Below are 23952 nucleotides of genomic sequence, written 5' to 3' on the forward strand. Positions count from 1 at the left end.
AAGATTATGTACTATTAGCACAGATATATAAAAAAATAAAAATAAATCAGGACTCACTGGAAGTTAAGGTAGAATAATTTCTTTCTTACTTCTTTCAGTCCATTCACTCAACATTTGTTACACCTAACAAGAGAGAGCCTGCCTTGGAATCTTTGGTTCTGGTTTTTGAGGAATAGAATTGTCTAAAATGTCTGAACAGTAACACAAAGTGAGGGAGTTTTTTTTAGTTTTATACAAAACCTCGATGATCTTGTAAGCAATGCAGGCAAGATGAAGGAAAAAAACAAAACAAAAAGTAGTTATTTAACCAAGGCCGTTTTACAACAATTTCCTGAAGTTCTCTGAGAATAATGCATGAATCCTCTGAGAAAAAGGTGATAGTGTAGAAATTAGGATTGTTTAGCCTTGGTGCACTACAGGGTGCAGTTCTCAATGTTAAATGAGAAAGGTAATGAACATCTCACCCTACAATTCTGACGTTTAGAGCTTGAATTTGCATAGCAGTTGGTTGGCCACCAATCAGTCAATGATGTGCCCTACAACTAGTAGAGGTGAATGGAATGTATCCCAAGACGGGATTGTGGTCTCTCTCTTTCATACTTAAAAATAGACAGCACTGAAAGAAACTAAAAAGTATGCAGCTGAGCATACCAGTCAAATTCAAAATGCTTGTGACAACAAAGGAGAAGAGCAAAGGTGAAAATTCAGGCCACACTCTAATACAGTCCTGATAAAAGTTGTCATTCTTTGTTTGCTATCTGGCTGCTTCTGTTCCATCAACACTAATGAATGCACATCAGCAATAAAGCCCCCAATCACACAGTAACCCACCCATGGCAAACTTCTTATCTGACTTCCCGACTTTGTGTATCAGGTTTGTGTGTTTTGACAAACCACTCCCCATCTCATGAGCACAGAGGGCCTGATAATTGAGAATGCTTTGAGATAAAATAGGGCTCACCTCATCATTTGTTTTTTTTCTTAGGTTTCAGAGTCCACCAAAGAAGCTCGGTTGTCATTTTGTGTCCTCTAAGCTTCACTCTTGCTTTTTTTTCTTCTTTCCTAGCCTCGCCTTTGGGACGCTCTACCCAGCGTACGCGTCATACAAGGCTGTCAAAACGAAGAATGTGAAGGAATATGTAAGTTTCACCGCGAGCTACAAAATCAAGTGTCTCGTTTTTGACCCCTCGCTAGTGTTCCAGTTTTAAGATGTTTAGCCTCAGGTTGCTGTCAACTGTATTTACCTCCACTGATAAGTTCTTACTGGTTTGTGTTTGGTCCCTTTGTCAGCAGTGTTGAACAAAACCCCAGGCCAGGTTTTTGTTCAATTGGTGCAGGGCCTGCTGACCATTGAAATTTTGGTCTAACCCTAACCCTTAACCCGACCCCATTCAATTTAAATGTATTCAATTACATTAACCGTTGATAACACAGAGGCTTGTGCTTCATCATTACTCTCTCCCAAGTGTAGTGAAATGTCCCCAATGTTGGAGTTGAAGTAAAGCAAGACGTAGACAGACTTTGACTTTAATGTACTTCATCGGCAATAACGGTAGCTGCACTTGCTCTTTTGTCAATTGTACGTTTGCTAAAACAGTAATGCTTGAACATAGTCAGATTCGGTGCTAATTTAACTGTTGTTCATTGTTGGTGCAGTAGTTGCATCACACTAACAGCTGTTTTTGTATTTTGCGCCTCAGGCTAAAGACTATTTTTGTATTCAATCTCATTAGGCATGCAAAATATCTGCGATAGTACATAGAAATGAGTTAAATTTAACAGGAATGTGTTCACTTTCTTTATCCATTATCTGCAATTGTAAACTTGAAAAGTTGATTGCGGCTCGTCGAGAGCAGTCGCTGCATGGCTGAGTGTTAAACAGACGGGGTCCTCCCTGCTTACCTCATCACTGCAAAGGATGAGCGTGAGGGGAGGGGCAGGAGCAGCAGCATGCTGGCCTGACGCCTGAATTCACACTAGAAAACAATCTCCTCCTTCCTGAGAGGTTACCATAGCAACCATCCTCTTTCTCTCTGCCGTGTCTAGAGCAGACGGCAACATAAGGAGGGGGAGTGTATGGAGGACACCATTTTTAGAACTGTTTAGATTTCTATTTGCTCCATTTTTGGTGTCACCGGACTCAACCATTTTTTTCCCATGCATATTGACTTGATGGATGTCTTCATGTTGTTTGAAGCTAAAGTGACCCGATTTTGTGCAGTGATGACCTATATTTCATTTGTGTCTTTGGGAAATGAAAACCATGCATACTGATGCACATGACATGACTCACATGTATGGTGCATTTAGCATGAGCACATCTTATTAACCGCCACTGACTGGCCTTGGCACGTGATGCACCAAAAGACTTTCAAGGGCTTTCATCTATTTGATCCTGTTTGCGTTTCCATGCTTTCAGGTGAAGTGGATGATGTACTGGATAGTATTTGCCTTGTTCTCTACTGCAGAGACAGCCACAGACTTGTTTCTATCATGGTGAGTTGGTAGCAGCACATGACTGCTCAGATCATCATTTTCTGTGTGCTTTAAATAAATAAGCGCTTATATAATAGCAATTGATGTATTCATGTGTTTCCAGTGCCCTGCGTGCTAGATATTTTTAACACAGTCACTAACCATTTTTGAAATGAGCTGACAGTGAGTAAGGCTTCAACTATTTGTTGGGTTTCATTGCACAGGTTTCCTTTTTACTTTGAGCTGAAGATCGCCTTTGTCATCTGGCTTTTGTCCCCATACACCAAGGGCTCCAGTGTTCTCTATCGCAAATTTGTCCACCCAACCTTGTCCAACAAGGAGAAGGTAAAGCCAGTCACTTGGATGCTATCCTAATTGAACAGTTTATGTTATTGTTTTCTTTCTTCCGTTGTTTATTCATCCCTCACATATGCTGCAGGAGATAGATGACTACATTGCACAGGCCAAAGACAGGAGTTATGAGACCATGATGAGGTTCGGAAAGAGGGGTCTCAACTTGGCCGCTAATGCTGCAGTCACTGCAGCCACCAAGGTGAGGGTGCGGTGCCGTTTATTGTGTTTTAAGGCCTTATCATGCTGCACTTGATTATTTTGGGTGTTTGCATTGGGGCGATGACAAGAACATGACTTTGTAGCTATTTATGCATCTACTTATAGATATTTATTTCTCAGATGTCTTAGCCCCAGCATTCGAATCATTATCGTTTGTTGTCGTGTCTGACGCGTGTTTTGTTGATTGCTGTGCAGGGACAGGGTGTGCTGTCAGACAAGCTGCGCAGTTTTAGCATGCAGGACCTGACACTCATCAACACGGAGGATGAGCTGTCTCTGCGCTCGTCAGATGGCCGCATGAGCCGAGACTCAGTGGATGACATGAGCTCAGGGGCCAGCACACTGCCCCGGGCCAAGAGCACCGCTGCACGACAGAGTAAGACCACATGTCCAAATATGCTGCATGCATTCTCATTGAGCTGGATGTCAACCGCTCTGAGATGGGGATTTCAATTTGATATTTTCTGTGCATGTTAGCGTTAAAATGCTGTAGGATTGCATTAAACACAATGATAAGTGACTGTGTTGCCCTTACAAGATCTGGACTAAATGCAGGAAAAAGCACACAAGAGCAACCCGTCGAAAATAAAACTAATGTAAAAAATTTTGGTATGAGGATTAAAATATTTCTGTTGTTGGTGTTCCATACTAGTACTGTAGTAAATGTGGTTAAATGTATGCTGTGGCTCCATTTTGTTGGAAAGAATTTAATAAAATCACTTCACAGCTTTTAAAAGTAGCAAAAACTTCAGGCAGTTGATGTTGCAAGCTGATTTTAAAAATGAATCAAAGGTAAAAGCAGAAAAAAATATGATCTGTGTCCTGTTTTTTTTATAATCCACAGCTCGCTCTATGACTGCCACGTCCCTTGCCGACGAGATATCATCCCAACACAGCTCGGACCAGTCAGATGCAAGAACTGAACACTCTGATGAGGATGGGGGAGAAAAGGCCCCCAAGCGGACCACCACCACAAAGACAACCAAGAAACCTGCTGCAAAGACGGAGGTATACACTCACATTGCCTGTCTTGCAACTGTCAAAAGAAGTTGACTATGAACAGTGAAGTAGCAAAACAAACCTTTAAGTTGTCACCCAAACGATGAAACTCTAATGCAAAGGTGATTCAAATTGTGGATGGACCTTACACCAAATCCTCATGAACGTCATTTGAGCAGTGATGGGATGTCAGAGTGAGCAAGGCCTTCTCTTTTGTCCTAAACACGATCTGATTGGGTGCATAAAATTGCCATACAGCTAAGCCTCTGGGTTTTGGGGTCCAGAATTTGGGAATAGCGTTAACCCCATCAATTTAATGGAATCCATGATCTGAATTTCTAACCAGTGATCATGTAGGGACATCCTATCTTGTTAGCATCATCAGAATTATCATAACCGTCCTTACTAATGGCCTTCTCTGTGGTGGCTGCGTGTTGTTTTCCAAATGTTTTAAGGTTAGTAGTAAAACAATGAAAAAAAAATTTGGGGTCCATGACTAAACCGCGTTAGAATCAAAGCACGTAAAATCGAGGCTTATTTGTAATTTTTTTCCCCATCAACCCTCCATTTCATATCATTTTTCTTGACTCTATTTCTTCCAGCACTGTTTGTGAATGTGAGATTTTTTTTTTTTCCCCAATCAGAATTTAATCTCTGGTCACCATGATGATCTCATCTGCTCAGGGCTTTCCGAATCAACGGTGCTCCATATGAACTCACTTTATTCATTTTCTTTATTATTGCTCTGTACTTAAATGCGCATGATATTTTCAAACTGTCATAAAATAGAATTTAGTGAAATTTATTTCAATTTTACCTTCTACCTCTTCAAGTGTCAATTCTGCATAATATTTCTATTAATAATAGAAAATATGGAGTCCTGAAGGTCATGACAATGATTTTCCACATCATCTAGGTCGGTTACAAGTGCTCCAGATAGAGAGAGTAAGCTGCTTTAAAATTAGTAACCAATCTTACTTAGGTTAATAGGTTATTCAATAAAGACTAAAAACCTCATTTAGAGTGAGCTGGCGTTACAACAATGAAGGGGTGAGAAACAAGACAAATTCCTTTCGCCGCCTACTACTCCTGTTTCCCTATATGATTCATTACTGCAAATACCTAGGTGTTTTAAGTAAACTATTGAGAGCTAATAATAATTGGTATTACTAATTGGTCATTATAACCTCAAAAGAGGTTTGCGGTGAGATCTGATAGATATATTCATGGTTTTAATTCAGTTAAATTAAGGAAATTGACAGCCCGCCACTGCATTTTAGAGAGGTTCCCTCGTCTTGAATATCCTTTTGACTTTGCCTGTTCAAACACATTCCAAGCACATTTTGTCAAGTGAAAACATAAGTCCCAATGCAAATTCACTTGCCCAATTTCTTATTTGCTTGGAACAGGGTTCTCGTATGATATGTGCGGATGGTACTGTTGGTCGAGTGTCGCTACATTATACTGCATATGCATCTATGTTGTCCCGCAATTTCACCGGCTGGTCTTTATTCTCTCTTTGGTCTCTTCTTTCATGTCGCATTCCTTCCTTGGGAAGACACAAAGCAAGACAGTGAAGAAGGCACCAAAGAAAAAGACCACATCCAGTGCAGAGACCCCTCCGTGAGGGCCTCTGTCTGTTTGCAGGGCAGACGTTCTCCACATCCACAGCCTGACAGCATCCGCTCCTATGTCTGGTCTTCACATGAACACACAAACATAAGCAACATAAGTACCAAATGCTGTCTGCAGTTAGTTTTAGCTTTTGATAGTTGCCACTTTTAGGTTTTTTTGGGGGGGGTAACTTGGTGGTTCTCTGAATTTGTCTCACTGTGACGTGAGCTTTCCCAATAGTTTGTTCAACTTTTTAATTCAAATATATATTTGTGTTCCTTTCTCGGTTTAGATGTACACTGTGACTGAGTGTAACTTGACCGGTTTGTAAAGTGACATGCGTTAGGCATGCAGCACACAAAAAATAAATAAAATCCTACACGGAGTTATTTTAACCTTTGGATCTAATCGGTGGCTCACCCAGCCTAGAATATGTTTTCCTAGAAGTGAGTCTAAGGTTCACGCTACAGCACCGGCATCCTTCCTCGCCAACTATTTGTGTACTTTACTGTAGTTGCTGTTGCAGCCTTTCATTTACTTTTTTTTTTTAAATATATAATTCTTTAAGGTTGGGACAAGCTAATAAATTATTTCCATGTTTTAACTTGGACAGATTCCTAAAAATGCCATGAGAATGGTTCATTCCTGTGGAGATTGCATGTTCTCTCACTGTTTGTAAGCGTGTTCTCAATTCACTTTGTCTTTCTGCCGCATTCCGTGAACATGCCTGTTTGGTTATTTGAAAATTCTAAATTGCTCATAGGTGGTAATATCTGTGTGAATGATTATTTGTGTGTATGTGCCCTGTAATTGGCTGGCAATCAGTCCCCGCCTCTTGCCAAAAGTTCTTTGAGCTAGGATAAAGTGTGCCTATAATATAGACAACCACTATGAAAAATAGTTGGAGCCATTCACATCATTCCTATTGCTCAGCAGCGACTACTGTTTTGCACAAAGTAGTTCAAGTTGTCTCTTTTTATGGCAATTTATTTTTCTCATCCCCATTCTGTTTTCTATCTGGAGGGAGTGTCTGGACTTGACTGAGGTTTTTGTCGTGCACGGGGAATTCACAGGCTCTGATGCGTTTCGTTTTCTTAGGCTGCTCCCCTAAATGGGATTTGAAGCACGATGCTGAAAGTGTGAAACCAGTTGGAAGCAGTAGGGGGCGACAAAGTCCGTTTCTACGACTCAATATGTAAATAGATGACTGTAAATAGTACAATGCGAGCTTGCTTGCCTTATCTTATTCTCTGGGCTTTCATCTGTTTACTCATCCACCATTTTTAATTCAACCTCTCGATCATACCTGGTTTTGCAAATAGAGGATAACTTAGTTCCATTTTAAATTAAGTTGTGATGTTTATTTATCTTGGCATTGACTCTGCTCCCCTTTAGAGCCAGATTGACTGAAAGGTCTTGCTGCACCTATTGCTGGAATACTATGAATAACAAAACCATTAAGAAAAAGTTATTTATTGTTTACGTTCTTTTTGAAGTAGTATTGTACACCAAGATTCTCTTATGTACAGTTGTGCAAATTCTCGAAACTCATTGTGAAACGCAAAGGTGTGTGTACTGGAATAATGGATACTCATGTATCAGTAATAAAAGTGCTACTAAAAGAGAATTGATGAATTTTTTTTATATTCATTCCCCAAAAATATTGAATACGTAAATCTGTTAAATTTAACCAACCTGAAGTAAGCATGACTGTTGACATATTTTAGATTACAGTACTTATTTGTATGCTTGCATTCATGTAATTTGAATATTTTTTTTAACTTTCTCCTTGTATGTTTTTAACTTTGTTTTTTTTTTAAAAATGGGGTTTTAAGTTAGATTTAGGTTTTCAAACCGGTTGGGGTTCAAACAGGTTAAGCATGGTTTTAAAATATGGTTAGAGTTTCAAATTAGAGTATTAGTAATTCATACCCCTGGGGTATGACAGAAAATATATAAACATGATATAACGTAAATTAATTTAATGTGCTACTTGATTAAAGATTAAAAAAATTGAGAACCACCACTACTAGCAAACAACGTGTAATGTGTGTTTTGAACACTTGGGGGTGCCATTGACCTGATAAAGCCCAGCGAGTTTGTGTTCTCCATCCGGAGGGCAGCCCACTGCCATCTGATGTGCAGGAATGTGCCAGTATGTTGAACACATGGATTGGGTAACTTTCATTCCCATTTATGAACCTTTTGACGCGGAACAGGCCATGCAGTGTTTGCGGCACCTAAGGTCATGTCTTTTAACCCTGCCATGCGTAGCGATGTAACCTTTTTAAAGGCTGCTGAAGTGTGAGGAAGCCCCCCACTGTGTCCCCATGCCTTTGAGATATACACTTCTCGACAGCTTACGTAACGCATCATCTAAAGTAGTGAGACATTTGTGTGTCGTTTTGAATCATACAATACAGCAAGTGGATGCATTTGAGAGGATTTTGGTTAGAAAGCCTTTTCTTGCTTTAGTGACTGTGTGTTAAATGGAATTTCAGAATCCAACTCAGTCATCTTTATTGGCCATGTAAGCACACAAGGAATTTGTCTCCGGTTATTGAATCACTTCAGTAGCATAGCAAAAAGACACTATCTGAAAATGCAGATATATGTGGGGAGTAGAGTGAGTCATGAAGTAATTTATCGAATTAATATCTCTGTGATCGCAACATAACATTTGTACTTTGTATTATAAAGCTGGGATGTAAACTAATTTCGTCTGGACAACATTGCAACTATGGTATTTAAAAAAAGAAAAAAAAATCAACATCTACTCAACACCACAGCAAAATCATGTATGATCACTAATTAAATGAGTTAAAAATTGCAAATTTAATAATCTTTCATTGATTTGTACAAACACATGCAACCAGCCATGCCCATCTAAGTCTTCATTCTTGTAAAAAGGAATTTGGTATGGTGCAAAAAAAACCTTGCAATTTCTATTAAAAGTAAAGAAAAGTGCAATGCTGGAACCAATTTTCAGCCCAAAAAAAACCCCCCAAAAAAACAGCAAACCCATTTAAGCAATAAACATGATATAGAGAACTTTATTTGCTTCCGAGCGCCTCATGAAATGATGCTGCTGGCTATATCTAGTCCCTATTGTCAATTATTTGTTTTCGTTTTTCCTTTCTGGCACTGCGCTTATGTTAAATAATTGGGTAACATATATTTACAGGTGTAACTACATAGACTGCAGGAATCTGAGAAATTGGTTTATTACTTCTCTCAACAGACAGTGAACTTATTGCGAACATGTGCATATCTGATCTGCTCCGGCAAGTCTTTGTTTTATACCAGCTGGAATGCTTGTGAGTAGCGGGCTGAACACGAAGCGTTTCCCTCAAAGCAGCGGACTGAACACGAAGCGTTTCCCTCACTAATGCACCTGATGACTGCTTTTTCAACTGTCGTTCCTCGACAGACTTAGTTGTTAACGCGGATGACACGCCGCCAACCGCGCTCTCTGAACTAAACGTTGTTACTTCTTGCTTTGCCTTTATAGCCTTTTTGTTTGCCTTCTCTCTGTCTCCACCTCTCCCCCCCCGAAACTCTTTCATCTATTTCCATCTTCTCTCCTCCAGCGCAGCGATAGATAGGATGGGGAGGTATCCATAGCAACATGTTTGTGTGTGCGTGTGTAGCCTTTTGTCGAGGACACAATGTGGTAATTACCAGAGCTTACCTCTGCACTAATTAAGCGGCACTGTGGTAATTGGAGGGGTCAAGTGAGCAGGAAGATTGGCTCACCTTTTGAGCATCATCTTCTCCAGCCAGCCTTCGTCCATTTCTCCTCCACTGACAACTTCACAGCTCCTCTCTCCTTTTCATACCTGGCTGTCAGCCTACTTGACTGCAAGGAGGCCACCGCTCTCTTCTCGAGATGCAACATCTTTCTGTCATTGTCTCGCTTGAGAGCATCATACATTTCACTATTCTTTGGCCAACCCTCACCTGCTCCACTGGATTGGGCAGACAGACAATTGGCAACTAAGCAGGGGTGGAGTGTTTGACCTTCACAGCCTTCAGGAGCTTCCAACACTGTCTAATTAATTTACTGTGGAAAATCATCCATGTTTTTAGGTGCCTTTAGGTGAAAGTTATAAACAGGCTTATTCCAAAGAATGTGGATTGCTTCCTTGAAAAGTAGACCCTTAAAACATTTATGGCAAGGTTCTTTACAGGCAAATATAAATAAATGTAATATTTACTTGCTTCACACTCAGAGCGTGGAGGTTACTGGGATCTAAAACCCTCTTGCCTGTTATTAATTGTGGTGATGTCATCTATATGAATGTGTTTGCTAATTGTCTTCAGTTCCCAAATTCTGTTCAGTATTATGCCTTGCAGATGGCATTTTGATCGGTGTGTGAAATCTAGTTGGCCCCCCCGTTTTGTGCCCATTACAAGGCTAGTGCAAAGCACAGTCTAACTGTGCACAGCGTGGTTTTCTTTTTCTTTTTGCGTTTTTGTAGAAAGGCACAGGTAGAAATGAATGTTTGCACCATTGTACGAGTGAACACAGCCGGCTTACTTCCCGGACAAAAAAAAAGAGGCTCCACTCTTTCAAGAATAAAAGTTATCCCTGCAGCTTCCACACTGTTTGGGAAGACTTCCTACAATACATTCATGTCTCTGAGGGGTGAAGTCACTAATAGCTCAACCATATATATGTTCCAGTTCATCCCCAAGGGTGTTTGGTGGTCTTCACTGAACTCATCCTTGAAGGTAAAAAAAAGTGAAAGCCTTACTATTTGGTACTACATCATGAAACCAATTTCCAGATTCGTTCACTGCCATGCCATTGTCAAGGTATGTGCTACTCTCCATGCATCCCTCATTTCTCTTGTCCCATCCTCTAGATCCCTCTTTGGGGGTTTGGAATTCCACTCATGTTTCTTGTTCTTCAGGCCCACAAAAAGAAATCCACCTGCCCTTTAGGGGAAAGAGTAAAAAGTCGTCTCGTAGCTTTAATCAGACAGCAGGATGGATAGAACTCCTTAGGAAAGAGCAAAAAAGGAAGGCGGTGGAAAAGGGAAGTGTTTACAGGAGCAATGAGGTGAGGAAGCTTTGAAATGTTTGCCGATGGAGACAGGGGAGGTGCTGACATTACACGTGGTGAGGAAGAGAGTGTTAAAAGAGAGGTCAGGAAGGAGTGATAGATGTTGAGGGGTTGCAATGAAAAAGAATCCAGCAGAGAGAAGAAGCTCAGACAGATGAGGAAGATGATGGACAGCGTGAGTGATGGCCAGCCTGAAATACATCAGCAATGGTGCAATGTAACTTTGACATAATTATTTTTTAGCTGGGCTTGTGTTTACAAAAATAAGTGTTCTGAGTGGACACACACACAAACACACACATACACAGACACACACACCATTGCAGTTGGTGCTCTCCTTGGTGCTGAACCCAAAATGAGCTTCTCATCACAAGGCAGGACGGAGCAGACATCCTCTGCTGTTCTCCATATGGAGAGACTCTTGTCAGAACGAGAACTCTGAGGCTAAGTGGGGAATGGTGGGGGTCTATATTTAACCACTCATAATTTATTAATGATCCGCTGTTTAGTCAGACCTGGGGAGCTGTTTAATGTATGATGACAACGTTGCTCTCAGGGGACCTTTCCCATCCTCCTTGCCATGCGTTTTTACATAACCGAGACAGATTCAAGGTGGTGGTGGGGGGTGGGCAGTGCAGCCATGGGTGGGGTTGAAGGGGGTGAATTCCAGGTTGGGAATTTTCTGCATTACACGCTCAGACAAGAGGATATCCTCTCCCGGGCGTGCTTTGCACATGGGGAGGTTTAACAAGGGGCCGCGCCGAAGTTCCCATCTCTTCCTAATGCTGTGAGCAATACAGAAATGTTGCTGTAAGACCTTTTGATATTGTATGCATGCATACTTTCCATGAACAAAGCTAAATAAGTGGAACTTGCCTTAACTCGCGGGCTAGAGTTCAAATAGGCACGCATATTCCAAAAATGAGGTCAATTGTCACATCTAAAGAAAATGCTTTGCACATCTAGACAAAATTCGAAAGAAGACTTTATAGTACATATGCTTTTTCCCTCCACAATTTATAACAGTGCCAGTAGAGTTGAGTAGATAGCTTTATTATTGAAATTTAAATTAAAATCCAAAGTGGACTGTGTATGACCCATATACCTGCCATGTACAACGTCGAATAACTCTCACTCATACCTAAAGAAATCTCTTAAAAAGATCGTACACCCCAAAAACACTCACGTATCACATACCTTTGTCACATGCACCAAAAACCGCTCGCACACATCCAAAGAAATTCCCACGCTCACTAAACCTCTTACTCGCGATGAAAAATGTCTCATACATATCAAAAGATCTCTCACATACACCAAAAAACATCTCATGGGAAAAAAACATATCAATCACAAAACTTTACCAATGCACCAATAGAGCAAAAAACTATTACTCACATGCAAAAATTTGAGCACCAAAAAATATTTCAGATTAAAACACCTGTCACTCACACCCCTCATTTATAATTGCACAAGTAAACATTTTCAACGAAAATCTCACGTGCAAAAAAAGACACACTCATACCCCCAAACACACCCCAAAAAACCTCCACACCCCCAAAGCCTCTCAAACTCATCCCCAAAACTCTCCTCCACAATTCCACGTTCTTGTGTGAGAGATTTATTGATCCATGTGACAGGAAGTGTAAATGCTATTTTTGGTGTGTACACCACGTCATGCACACATATGGCCGCACCTGCCTGAGCCCTTTGACTGTGAATGAGGAAATGTTTGAGTGACACGCACTCATCTTGAGCGACCTGGGAGAACCTCACAGGGTGTGAAGAGTGAAAGCAAGCCACTTTGTTTTCCCCATGCCAGGGCAATAAACAAGTAGACACACACGCATACCTTCACTTAAACAGGAGGGGGTGAGTCACAAGAACTCCGCTGAGCTTCAATGTGCTGACATGGAGGCCAGAGAGAAGGTAGCAAAGAAAAAGAGGGCAACATAAACGCATTATGATAGCTCAGGTGGTGGATCTTTATGAGACACACACTGGCTTAATTGTAGCATAAATGCATAATCATGTAACATAAAGCAGAATTTAATTAACATTCCAATAAGTGCTTTAATAAGGCAGGGATACAACAGGGAATTTTAATTTGCATGACAGGCACAAACAGCATGCACCACAAACCAGGCAAGAATGGATGTGATGATCAGGAACAGAATGTGGTTGATAATAGAACACAATGATTCACAGTGTTCCATAAAAACGCAGCAGACAAATGGTAATATTAACACGTTGAAGTGAGTGCGAGCACAACAAATGCGCATTAAACAGGTGTAAGAATGAAATTGGTGTTACCGAGCGGGATGAAAATGCACATCTACTGAAATAAATGTAGGAAGGATTTTTGAAAATGAACTTTGACTCCTTTTCTTCTTTTACTCCATTATTTTTGTGCTACCTTTTTAGTGTTTTTTTTTTTGCACACAACTCAATATATTGACAAAATAATACTGTAACTGTATTGATAAATACGTATACATAGCAAAATGAATGAATGAATACATAAATAAATACATAAAAAAAAGCCACTAGTGAAAAATGCAGGAAAAGGTGGTTCTTATCTCTGTATGTCATTTCTTTCATTTAGCTTGTTTTCAATCGTTAATTTAAAAATTATACAAAAAAATGGAGGAATAATCGGACAGGAACTACTTTTCATTGGGGCCACATCAAGGTTATGGTTGCTCCTGATATTAGCAAAATGCAATATGCTATTGTTCAATGTTTTTACAGCTGGATTTAAAGAAATGTCGCACATAAACTGGCCTACAGGCCTTGAGGTTGACACTGGTGCCTTATTGGTGAATGTGTGACCATATGTGTGTGTGCTGGATTAAAGAAGAGCCTTTGAATGTGTTTTTAATGTAAGCGTTTCAGGCTTTTTACCGTTCCATGTCATCGGGAAAGCCCTTTTCCACCCACATCCACCGCTTCAGTAGGTTCGGTCGTACACAAAAACACACACACGCAGTTAGTTACACACACACACACACACACGCACACACACACTGCAACTTCTGTGTTGAATAATGAAACATGACCTTCTTGATATGACTTCATGAATATTGCATTGTCGATCCAATTTTAATAGATTTTTCTTCGACGTAATCTTTGCAGTCTCCAATTTGAAGCAGCCACAAAAACAAAAAAAAAAGAATCCTGAAAAGCTTTTCCTCTTTTGGAGGATTTATGGGCTACCTATAAAAATTATATGGCTAAGCATTTACTATGCTCTCAATAGCAACTCTGTAATTTAAAGATGGTTAAAGGAGATGTTTCATGTAGGTTAACCTGCAGGCTGTCACAATTTGCCGCTACACGATTTCTTTTTTGTCCAAACTCCATACGCCGTGTGTACTGTACTGTACTGAGTCATTCAGAAAAACACAAAGTACTGAGAGTGGGCAACTTTGTGAATAATGCATGCTTTACCCGCGATTCCACCTAGGTGTTGTTGTTTGCTTTGATATGTTACAGCAGAAGGGAAGCCCTTTGTGCATGTGTGTGTACGCATGTTTGCTTTTGTAATGAGGCTGGTGGTTACTGGGGGGGAAATGCCCAAGGGCTAACCTCTACCCACTCAGCATTTCTGGATGTGATTGTACTGATTCAGTGTCTGCCTCCCTTTTTAGAGGGTGTGTGTTTTTAAGGGTAAAGAGTCACCTCTTTTACCCAGCCAAACAGACTAACAAAGTATCAGTTATAGCAATGGACATGTAAAAGAAAACGATTGTAGACAGATAATACAACAGTGGGGCATACGTTCTTTATCCTCTGCAAAGAATGACTGCTCCTGATCATCTCGTCATCTAAGACTACTAATACTTCAGCTTGTTGACTGTTTCCATGTACGTATCAGTATGTCTATCTTAAAGTGCCCACAGGTGGCCAAGGAGTTGTACGATGACCATTGAATGGAACAAAGAATGTGCCAAAAACGGTTTAATTCTCCCTTTTCACTGAAAAATGCAACTATTTTGTTTCCAGAAGGTACAGTATGATAGAGCACTGTGTTTCCTAGAATGCACAATTGCAGTGGTCACCAACATTGTGCCCGCGGTCACAGGTAGCCCCAAAAGACCACATGAGAAGCTCAGAAAACTGTTAGAAAACGGTAATATTGCAGTTTTGTAGGAATGTTGTATATGGGATTAATTTAAAATTTAAACTCTGGCAGGGATTAGAAGAAATAAATTGTTCCATTTTGATATTTTATGTTTCCAAAGTTAACACAATCAGTTTCAGTACAGAAATGAATATCATTAATTCTCAACCATGACATATAATATTAACATGATCAGAAATAATTTGAGCAAATGACTAATTTCTGAAGTTTGAATTAACCTGGTGGCCTTTTGGACTAATCAGTAACTAAGAAGTAGATCTCTGTTTCAAAAATATTAGCCACATCTGCAGCACTGTATTGAGGACAATAATAATAATAATAATAATAATAATATTAATAACAATAATAATGATAAATGTAAAAAGGCATAAAAAGGCTAAGTTCCCTCTTCAGTCGGCTTTTTTAAAAGTAAGAACTGAATCGCTAAAAAGATGCCCTGTTACTCATTTGTGGTTGGCGTGGTGCACTGCCGGAACAAACACAAGTGCACCATCATCTGGCCTGCATCACACATGAGACTTGAATTAACAGTTCCACCCACGTCTAATAAATGCCCGTTGAATCCATGACACCCCCACGCCATGTGACATCAGTTTACGCCTTTTGATTTCATTTCCTTGGTTATTGAAAAATCTGTCTTTTGTATGTGTGTATGCGTGCGTTTGAAGCTGGGGGTAGATGAGGTAATAGGGAGAGCCTGCAAGTCGCATAGCGGTGGGTGGAAAGGTGCCGCATGATTCTGGATGCAGAGTGGGTGGCATCAGGGCTCCCCTGGCTACTGTTGATCTGTGGGCGGCTAGCAGCATCCAGGCTCTCCTCGCTCTTTCCAATGTCACCAGGCTGAGGGGGCGAGGGACTACCTCATCTCTCTCTCGCTCGTTCTTTTTCTCCTTCCCTCCCGCAGCCCCTTCCTGTGCCCGTCGTCTATTTTTCTTTTTCTGTCTACCGCATCTCCGTCTTTCACACTACTCTCTACATCAGGTCGCTCCAAGTTTTTATTTCCTTTTGGGTTTTTCCTCAGCGGGACGGACCCCCCACACTCGGGTCTCTGCGAGATCCGCGCCGGTACAGGAAAGACCTTTCGGCGGGACATAAAAACCTCACCACCCACCCGCTTGACTCGCCGGCTCCCAGACCTCTTTCTTCTATATTTACTTGTTCTGCTTTTGTATCGACCTTTGCACCACCTCACGATGAAACATGTCACTTTGACCTTTTCTCTCTCTGAGCGTTCTTTTTCTTTTTCCTCCCTGCATCATTGCCGTACGCCACCGAGTTTGGTTCTGCTCACTTTATTACTGCTTCCTTTTGTGCTCACATTTGTGTGTAGGTGGTCAGCTGTTGACGTTACACAATTGATGTCAGTTGGAAAGTCTCAAAGCAATAAGGCAGTAATCTCTTAAAGGCCCAGAGGCTGAAAAGTCCACAACACTCTCATACTGTTCCATCCTCTGGTCTCCCTTTCTCACTGTTGAGAAAGGGAGACCACGCAAAGGCCCTCTAAATGGATCTTCAGGTGCAGCGGCGTGCCCGATGGATTCTGCGCGGTAATGCATACATGTGTTCAAGAAAAACTGCATGAACACACACACTTGCATGCCTCTGAATGTTTGTCTTTATGAAGCTGAGAATTATCTCACCATAGGTAATCATAACTTATAATACCAGGGACTCGTACAAAGGCGCCCTGGGCCCTTTTCTCTTATAATGTCTATACAATGATCTAATATAAAGCCTGCATGCCAGCACTTGATGGTCTTGAAACCGTTGGGAGTCTTCAGTGACCCGATGCTCTTTTTACTCTCTTAACTGTGTCCCTTTTTTTTTTTTTTTGTAGTAGACAGGTGCTCATCCTTACGTGTTTCCTCTGAAGGGTCACTTAAGAACGCCCTTGTCTTCATTGCAGCATGCGCAGAAATAGAAGCGCACTGCGTCTTTCAATAGAAAATGTGCGCGTTGGGGCAAAATGAAATCAGTGCGGGCAGACATTGAAGAGTGGGAGCTGGCCCCACGCTAGCAATTTTATTATAATATGTCTAGGATATATAGCACACAGCGGATCCATAGCGTGGCTGGTCAACAGCAGAGTCATTTAATCCGGGCCTGTCGGAGCTTGATGTGCTGATGTGCAGATGATGCGTCTAGCTCAAAGTTTACAAAGAGCTTCTGCTGATCACAGTTCTAGCAAAGTTTGAAAACCCGAACTGCGTCGGTTAATAAGAGGCCTCCGACTGAATGCTTCGACTTGCTTTGGAGCCGTCGCTATAGCAACCGCTGGAGGCAGTTGCTGCGGTAATCACTTACTGCTCCTGCCCCTGGCATAGTTAAGTGTTTGAAGTTGTCTCTGAGGTGCTTCGCTGAAGGGGTTAACTCAAGGCTCCACTGATAGGTGCGTTCGCCAGCATGTCTCTTTGAAGTTGCCCTACTGAATGGTTTATGTGGAGGTGTTTGGCGCGAGCGAGCATCGGGCGGATGTCTGACGTTGACGCTAAAGCCAAAAGAATAGGTCAATGTGTGTGGTGATTTGTAGATGCGGCGCACAAACGAGATGCCCACCACTCAGCGCGATGCCATGCCCGGGGTTACGAGGGTGTCAGCAGTCATTAGCCGCAGAGACACAACGGGCGCTGACACCAGTCAGAATGGCAGATGTCCACACGACTGGGCAGGGTGGCACATGAGGGAGGGCACGGGGCAAGCCAGGGCTGTCACCTCAGGACATGGCAGGAATTAGATAGAGGATTTTCTATCGCGCACTTTCCGCCTCTCCTAAAGCCACATTAGCAACCGACAGAGTTGTGCTTCGTCTGGGACCGCACCATCGTGTCTTGTACAAACCTTTTTAGCCAGATGACAACCTAGGTGTTTTTCCATTCAATTTCTATTGTTCATTTGGCTTTCTCCACAGTTATTCAGTGATTCAGCTGTGTGCATGACAGGTCAAACAAAGTGATTGCTTCGGCTTGTATTACCTGTGCCGAGCTCAGGTCTGTACATAATGCCTGTCAGGTTGGGTTTGGTTACGATGCTCTTCAATTGAACTCAGGCAGCCACTTTTTTTTTTGAACTGGTTGGCAGAAATTTGCCTTTGACATAGAGAATTCAATTTTGATTGAGATGAATCAGTAGAGTTTAAATCCAAGCCAAACATATTACTTTGTGAACCTTCATTTTGAGACAATGTACCTGTTCAGACCCGCAAGAACATTGCAACTTCATAGTCACGTTTTCATCGTCAATTTGTCTATACAGTAGGTCTCTGAGTTCTGGAGCCAACCACGTCAGTAGTGACTTTGCATGTAATTAGACAGAAAACCACTTCATAGTGTGGCATGGATCATGCAAGAAGTAAACCCTGGGAGTTTCACTTATGTAAGCTTGGAGCTCTCATGCTGGCAGGCCTTCTGTCCCTACTTTTCGACACTGCTGATCTCCGCTTCTTCCATTTCGTGTCCTCCCTGAGATTACCTCATTTTCTATGGCAAGGCATCAGAAAAGAATGAGGAATCCACAATTACAGATCATCTTGGAGTTGGTTTCTTTTACTGTAAATGCACTGCGTGCGCTCTTGTCCTGCGAGGAATCCAGTGAGTCATGTAGACTGCGCACCTCTCTTTGGGCTGAATTCAAATGGAACGAGCTTGGAGATACTTGGATAGGCCGAGAATCAGCTGCGTTCACTCCCACAATGATGCGCAAAGCTGCAAACGCTCTCTTCTATCTGCGTAGGTCTTGCAAAAATACCCCTCAAAAGAAAACTCCAATCACGCCTACAGTCAGACTGCGCTGGGCTCGAAAAAATGGGCCTGCAACCTCAAAGAATGCCTTTTATTGTCATTATACATAGTATAACGAGATTAGAGTTGCCCAACAGTGCAAAATAAAACTATAAAGTATGTAGAAAAGATAAAGTATACAAACATTTTGATAGATGTTAAACTATATGTCTAAGCAGATCCTCGTGAGGTTCACTTGTACTTTTTGTTCTCCCTCTCCAACATGGGAGATGCATATGCATGCTGTGGCGTGACATGGGATAATGAGAGTTTAACCACATGGTTCATAAATAAAGAATCTGTTTCACATCAAACGTATAGAGCAAATTTCAATTGAAATGACTCTCTCTTGAAAGTGGAACTGTGAAGACGCATCATCATCATCGCACATGACGTTTCCCATTCCATATTGTTTTTGCTTCTTCAATTATAAATCTATAAACTGAAAACCACCCACTCCCCTCTCTGCATTCACTTCATGGAAAGTGATTGGCTCATAAATTATGCCTAATCTGCTAATACAGAATGAACAGAGTCCATCATCTTGCCAAGTATTAAGACAAGCCTTCCCGTGCACCCCCAGCCTTTGTTTTCCTCTGTGATGTAAATAGCAACACACGGGCCGTGTTTGTCTTTACGATGGCACACGGCTAATCCCGAGCGAAGCTTGGAGGGATCTCTTCAGATACTCTTGTCAGCGTTGATTTGTCACCGACAGGCCTTTCATTTCCTCTGTAAGATGACACCGTGTCGGCACGATGGCGCGATAGAGGCCTCGTCGCAACAGGGAATCCGGGGCTCTGCACCTTGAAATAAAAAAAAATAAGCTAACCAACAAGAAGTTTGTTGCCGGAAAAGAAAACAGAGCTGCAGCAACTGTTCTGCGCCACTTTATCTGTGCAATTGTTTGAAATAAAGGGGGACAAGGATTGAAGGTAATTAAAGAGTCCAAGCATGTCTTATAAATTTGGAGCGGGAAAAAAAAGGCAACAACAATTAAAAAACCTCAATAGGAACACCCGGCTTAAAGTGAGCAATCATGTCCAAGATGTTGGGCTTAAATGAGGATGTTGTTTTCTCTTTTCTGTTCTGTCAATCTTCGGCAGAAAGCGATTTCCTCCTGAAGAGTGGCGGCCAGGGCTAAAAGCATGTTTTAATAAGCACGCTGACACATCCATCTTTGTTTTTGAGAGATAAGTCACAAGCAGCGCACGGCAAAGCATTGGGGGGGGGGGGGGGGCTGGCTGGAAGGATGCCCATTGTGGCGTATCAGTCGAATGTGCTTATGTGCACAAAGCGCACACAAACACAGATGTGAGCATACATTGAAGCCAACGTGCACGCGCTCGCACAGAAGAGCTGTCACCCCAACTTAAATCCTATTTATCACCAAACCAACGGAATTTTTTTTTCTTTTGCTTGGAGCCGAAGGTGGTTGGCATGTTCACTTTATGCCTCCTCGGAGATTAGTGAATTCAGCCCTGCTCTGTTCTCACTCAGTCTCCTTTTAAGTCTTCCTTCACACTCCCTCTCGCTTTTTTTTCTCTCTCAATCGCCCACTACACTAAATGGGTTTCTATTTGTTTATTTTCCTAATGCAATGGTTTGGAGGGGGGTACCTGCGACTTGTAGCTGGTCGAGGCTGGCAGCTGTGCGTGTGAGATTGCGTGACAGAAATGTCCTCATTAGGTCTGCAGTGAGGAGCAGAGAGGAGAAGGGAGGAGAGCAAAAGGAGAGGAGGAGGAGAGAGGGAGAAAAGTTTGCAAGGTTTTGACACGCTGCGTCTTTGATCTATTCAGGGTTTGGTTTCAAGTATATGTGCGCGCTAACAGATAGTCACGCGCACACACACACAAGATGAGTCACAAAGTGCAGTGGAGTAACTATGTCATTATGATACACTATTAATTAAAGAGAAATAATAGAAGCCAGATGAACTTGTGTTCAGCCTAATTATCATGTCTTTGATAGCAAATTGTGCAGAAAAAGAAAGCGAGAGCGCTAATGCACACACAGTGTATCCGATAGAGAGGTTCAGATTAGGATTTGGGAGTGAAACTTACATGGCACACATAACCCCTCCTTGAAATCAAAGTGGGATTTCTTAATTGGAGAATAAAAGGAGACACACTAATGGAATGGAGAGATGGACTGTGAGGAGGGGGAGAACAAAAGGGGTTGGTGTAACTGCAGAGGTGAAATGGTGCGGCGCTGGTGGTGGAGGGGGATAGTTGCTCTGGGGAACAACGGCAACAACAAATAAACAACAACCGCCTTGTTTTATCTTGTTTGCCTTCTTTCCACACATCTCATTGTCGACGTGTACGCAGTGATCTCTGAACTGCACGCTTCCGCGCCAACTCCCCTGTTGCCTTGTTTACATGTTACTGGCACTGCTGTGTCGGCAGGGCATTGATCATTATCATCATTATGTGTCTATGATACCGCACTGTCGAGGCACAAATCAACATTGCTTCCGAGCCTTCCGAGGGGGTTTAATGATCAACACTAACTTTGCAACCTTTTGCTTTTGTCGCGGGATCTTTCCAGTCATTGTCACCGAATTGCGGAAGAACAAAAAGACACCTGTTTGCTGTCATTAGAACCGCTGTACGACGGAGAGCCACTCTGAAAATGAGGACTAACATATTGCTAAAAAGTAAGACTATTAAGACTCATAAAAGATATTTTAGAATTCTAGAAGATGACTGCAAAGAAAATGTTTAAAATTGATCTAAACTGAGCTTGTTTGGTGTTTGCGAGGAGGAAAATATAAATATAAATAGGTATAATAGACGCTATGACGACGCTAAACTGATGTCCTTTATCTTTGATGGTCAGCCTAGCAAACATGGCTGCATGTTTTGGCCGGCTCTAGTTTATTGTCAGACTTTCAACCTGGCAACATGTGACATCTGTCATTTACCGGCACTGTGGCAAAATGCGGCCCAATTGCGTAGCAAATTGTGGCCATTCTACAATAAACAGCTACTTTCAAAGGGACTTTCTGAGCGGACTGTGTGTGTTGACTCGGCATATGAATTTAGACATTTTATAATAACAGCTTTACTCTCCTAACTTTATTCGCCTTTATTCGAGTGATTTTGTTATTTTCTTCTTTAAATGAGGCCCTAATTCGTCTCGGTCCCGGTGAAACCAACTACTCTCGGCACATATCGTATAGGGAGGTTGGGCGCAGCGGGCAGAGCGATGTCCAAGCGCGTCAGGAATGACGACAGGGTGATCAGCATCCGCTTTTGTGCAAGCATTCGGTAATAAATGCCGTGTGAGTAAGTCAAAGACGGGGGAGGGGGATAGATGGAGATTCGGAAGGAGGAAAAGTCAAAGAGAGACGGGAGTGAGGAAGAGGGAAGGAAGGAGAAAGTGGTGGCACAGCTGAGGTTGACACTAATGAGGAGCCTTTGTGATGGGACCTGACAGAGGAGAAGAAAGCAGAATCCCCCGACACCGATACTCCACAACACTCCTCCACTTAATTGGGAGAGCCGGAGCCCACAACCGGGGTGTGTGCGTACGTGCGCGCGTGTGCGTCAAAAAAAAGTGAGAAGGCCTATATCTGTTTTAGGAGCAATAAGTGAATGTAAGACAAACTAGATGTGCATGTGCTCCCGTAATTAAACCTGCAGCACTTTAACTTGGCGTATGACTGCAAGTTATTGTGCTTATGTAGAGATTCACAGCTCGCTCCGTGTTCTTGGCGGATTTTCACACTTTTTGGTCCAGGATTTCACGCGTTTAGTTGATGTTGGCAAGACGCGCCGCTTAGAGCATTACATAGACGCCGATTGGCTTTGAGGTTCACACGTCAGATATTTGCCATCTTCTCACATTCTTTTCAGCTGACAGGATTCCTGTGTAATAAGCCCAGCATTCTGTCTCGCAGCGAGCGTACATGCAGATGAGACCCGCAACACTGTAGCAGAAGACACACAACAGCGGAAAAGATTGTTGCGAATGCAAGTCAGCACACGCAAAAACATACAAGTGGAGACACTTGCTCACTCCCTGCGGTGCACTTTCCATCTTTGACTCTGAATCAATCATTTTTAATTTATCAGAGGGGATTTGTGTCATGAAAGCTGATGCCAACTCCAATAAGGGTTGGGGTGGCGAGGGGGGGACAACACAACAGCAGTGAAAAAGCTTGAGCAAATCCCTGCTCTGATGCGATTAGAACACACAACCAAATCAGGACTGACTTGAATAGACACAGAACACAAAATCATATTAAGGAAAATTCGATGTGCATGGCATTACATTGCTCTCAATCCCCCCCCCCCCACACACACACCGCTCCCCTTGTTTCTTTTTCTCATCTTTGCTCCCTTTTCCTCTCTTTGACTCTCTCACTCTATTTCTTCCTGCTCCGCTTTCTATCTGCCAGCATCACAATCTTTCAATTTTTCAGTGCTAGTGACCTGAAAAATCTGTTGCCAGTGACTTACACGGTCGCTTCCTCTTGTCTGACTGAGCTCAAGCGGCGCCCAATGTGATGTTGCTTTCTCTTCGGAGACGAGCTCCCCGAGTCACGGGTATCGCCTGGATTTAACTGCAGCCCGTCAATAGCTGGATGCGATGCAGGTTTTCATTAAGTACCTCAAAATTGTTGACAGGCGACGGTCAAACACCAGAAATTGACGCAATAATGTCGGGCGCTAATGATAAAATAGCTGTGCCGCAAGCTCGGCATCTCGTGCAAAATTGCTCTGTGATCGGGAAAAGAGAAAGGTGAGTCAGGGTGAGAAAGTGGGCCAAAAACCCGTCCAGCGAGTGCGAGCGGGAAGAAGCTGAAGAGATAGATAAAGTAGGGTTGTTATGTCAGAAGCAGTCGAGTCGCTCTCATCTTGCCATTATCTCAAGCACCCTTACATTACCATAATAATGGCTTTTAACCAAATGTAGCACTCTCCAAAGCAACGCAGGCAGAATCTGTTGGAAGCAAATGTAAAACACTCATCTGCAGGCAGAGGCAAAGGGGCTTAACATTAACATCGCCGCAGACAGACGAGTGCCGCGTGAAAGGCATGTGTGGGTTTGAGTGGGAGTCTCCAGCTCAGATATAGTCTCCTGATGTAGTCTTGATTGTACATATAATGCACAAAGATCATTTTGCAAGTCATATACGCGCACACCCACGCACCGATATCCATCCCTGTTTAACAGCTCAAAAGATTACACATCACAATCTGAAATGGGCTGTTGGAGCGGTTGACGCTTTCAAATGCATTATTAGCAAACTATTCCGTTTTGTTGGCGCCGCCGTCGTTTCCGTTCACAGCTGATCG

At 42.3% G+C, this 23952-nt stretch overlaps 1 protein-coding gene across 2 annotated transcripts in view; it reads left to right on the forward strand.

Annotated features, from left to right (window-relative positions):
* reep2 (receptor accessory protein 2) overlaps positions 1 to 23952 on the forward strand; it is a 38174-nt gene that overhangs the window by 1114 nt on the left and 13108 nt on the right. The window contains exons 2-8 of one of the 2 annotated variants that reach the window (XM_085938780.1): positions 1067 to 1139; positions 2420 to 2496; positions 2700 to 2820; positions 2915 to 3028; positions 3244 to 3424; positions 3893 to 4056; positions 5606 to 7280. In XM_085938780.1, coding sequence (XP_085794906.1) covers positions 1067 to 1139; positions 2420 to 2496; positions 2700 to 2820; positions 2915 to 3028; positions 3244 to 3424; positions 3893 to 4056; positions 5606 to 5674 — 799 coding nt within the window. In that variant the 3' untranslated portion in view covers positions 5675 to 7280. Of the gene's footprint in view, positions 1 to 1066; positions 1140 to 2419; positions 2497 to 2699; positions 2821 to 2914; positions 3029 to 3243; positions 3425 to 3892; positions 4057 to 5605; positions 7281 to 23952 lie in introns of those variants that run through there. The other variant, XM_085938770.1, reaches the window with a different exon arrangement.

This window comes from Syngnathus leptorhynchus, chromosome 2 (assembly GCF_054491065.1).
Source record: "Syngnathus leptorhynchus isolate UIUO chromosome 2, UIUO_Slep, whole genome shotgun sequence".
Lineage (NCBI taxonomy): Eukaryota > Metazoa > Chordata > Actinopteri > Syngnathiformes > Syngnathidae > Syngnathus > Syngnathus leptorhynchus.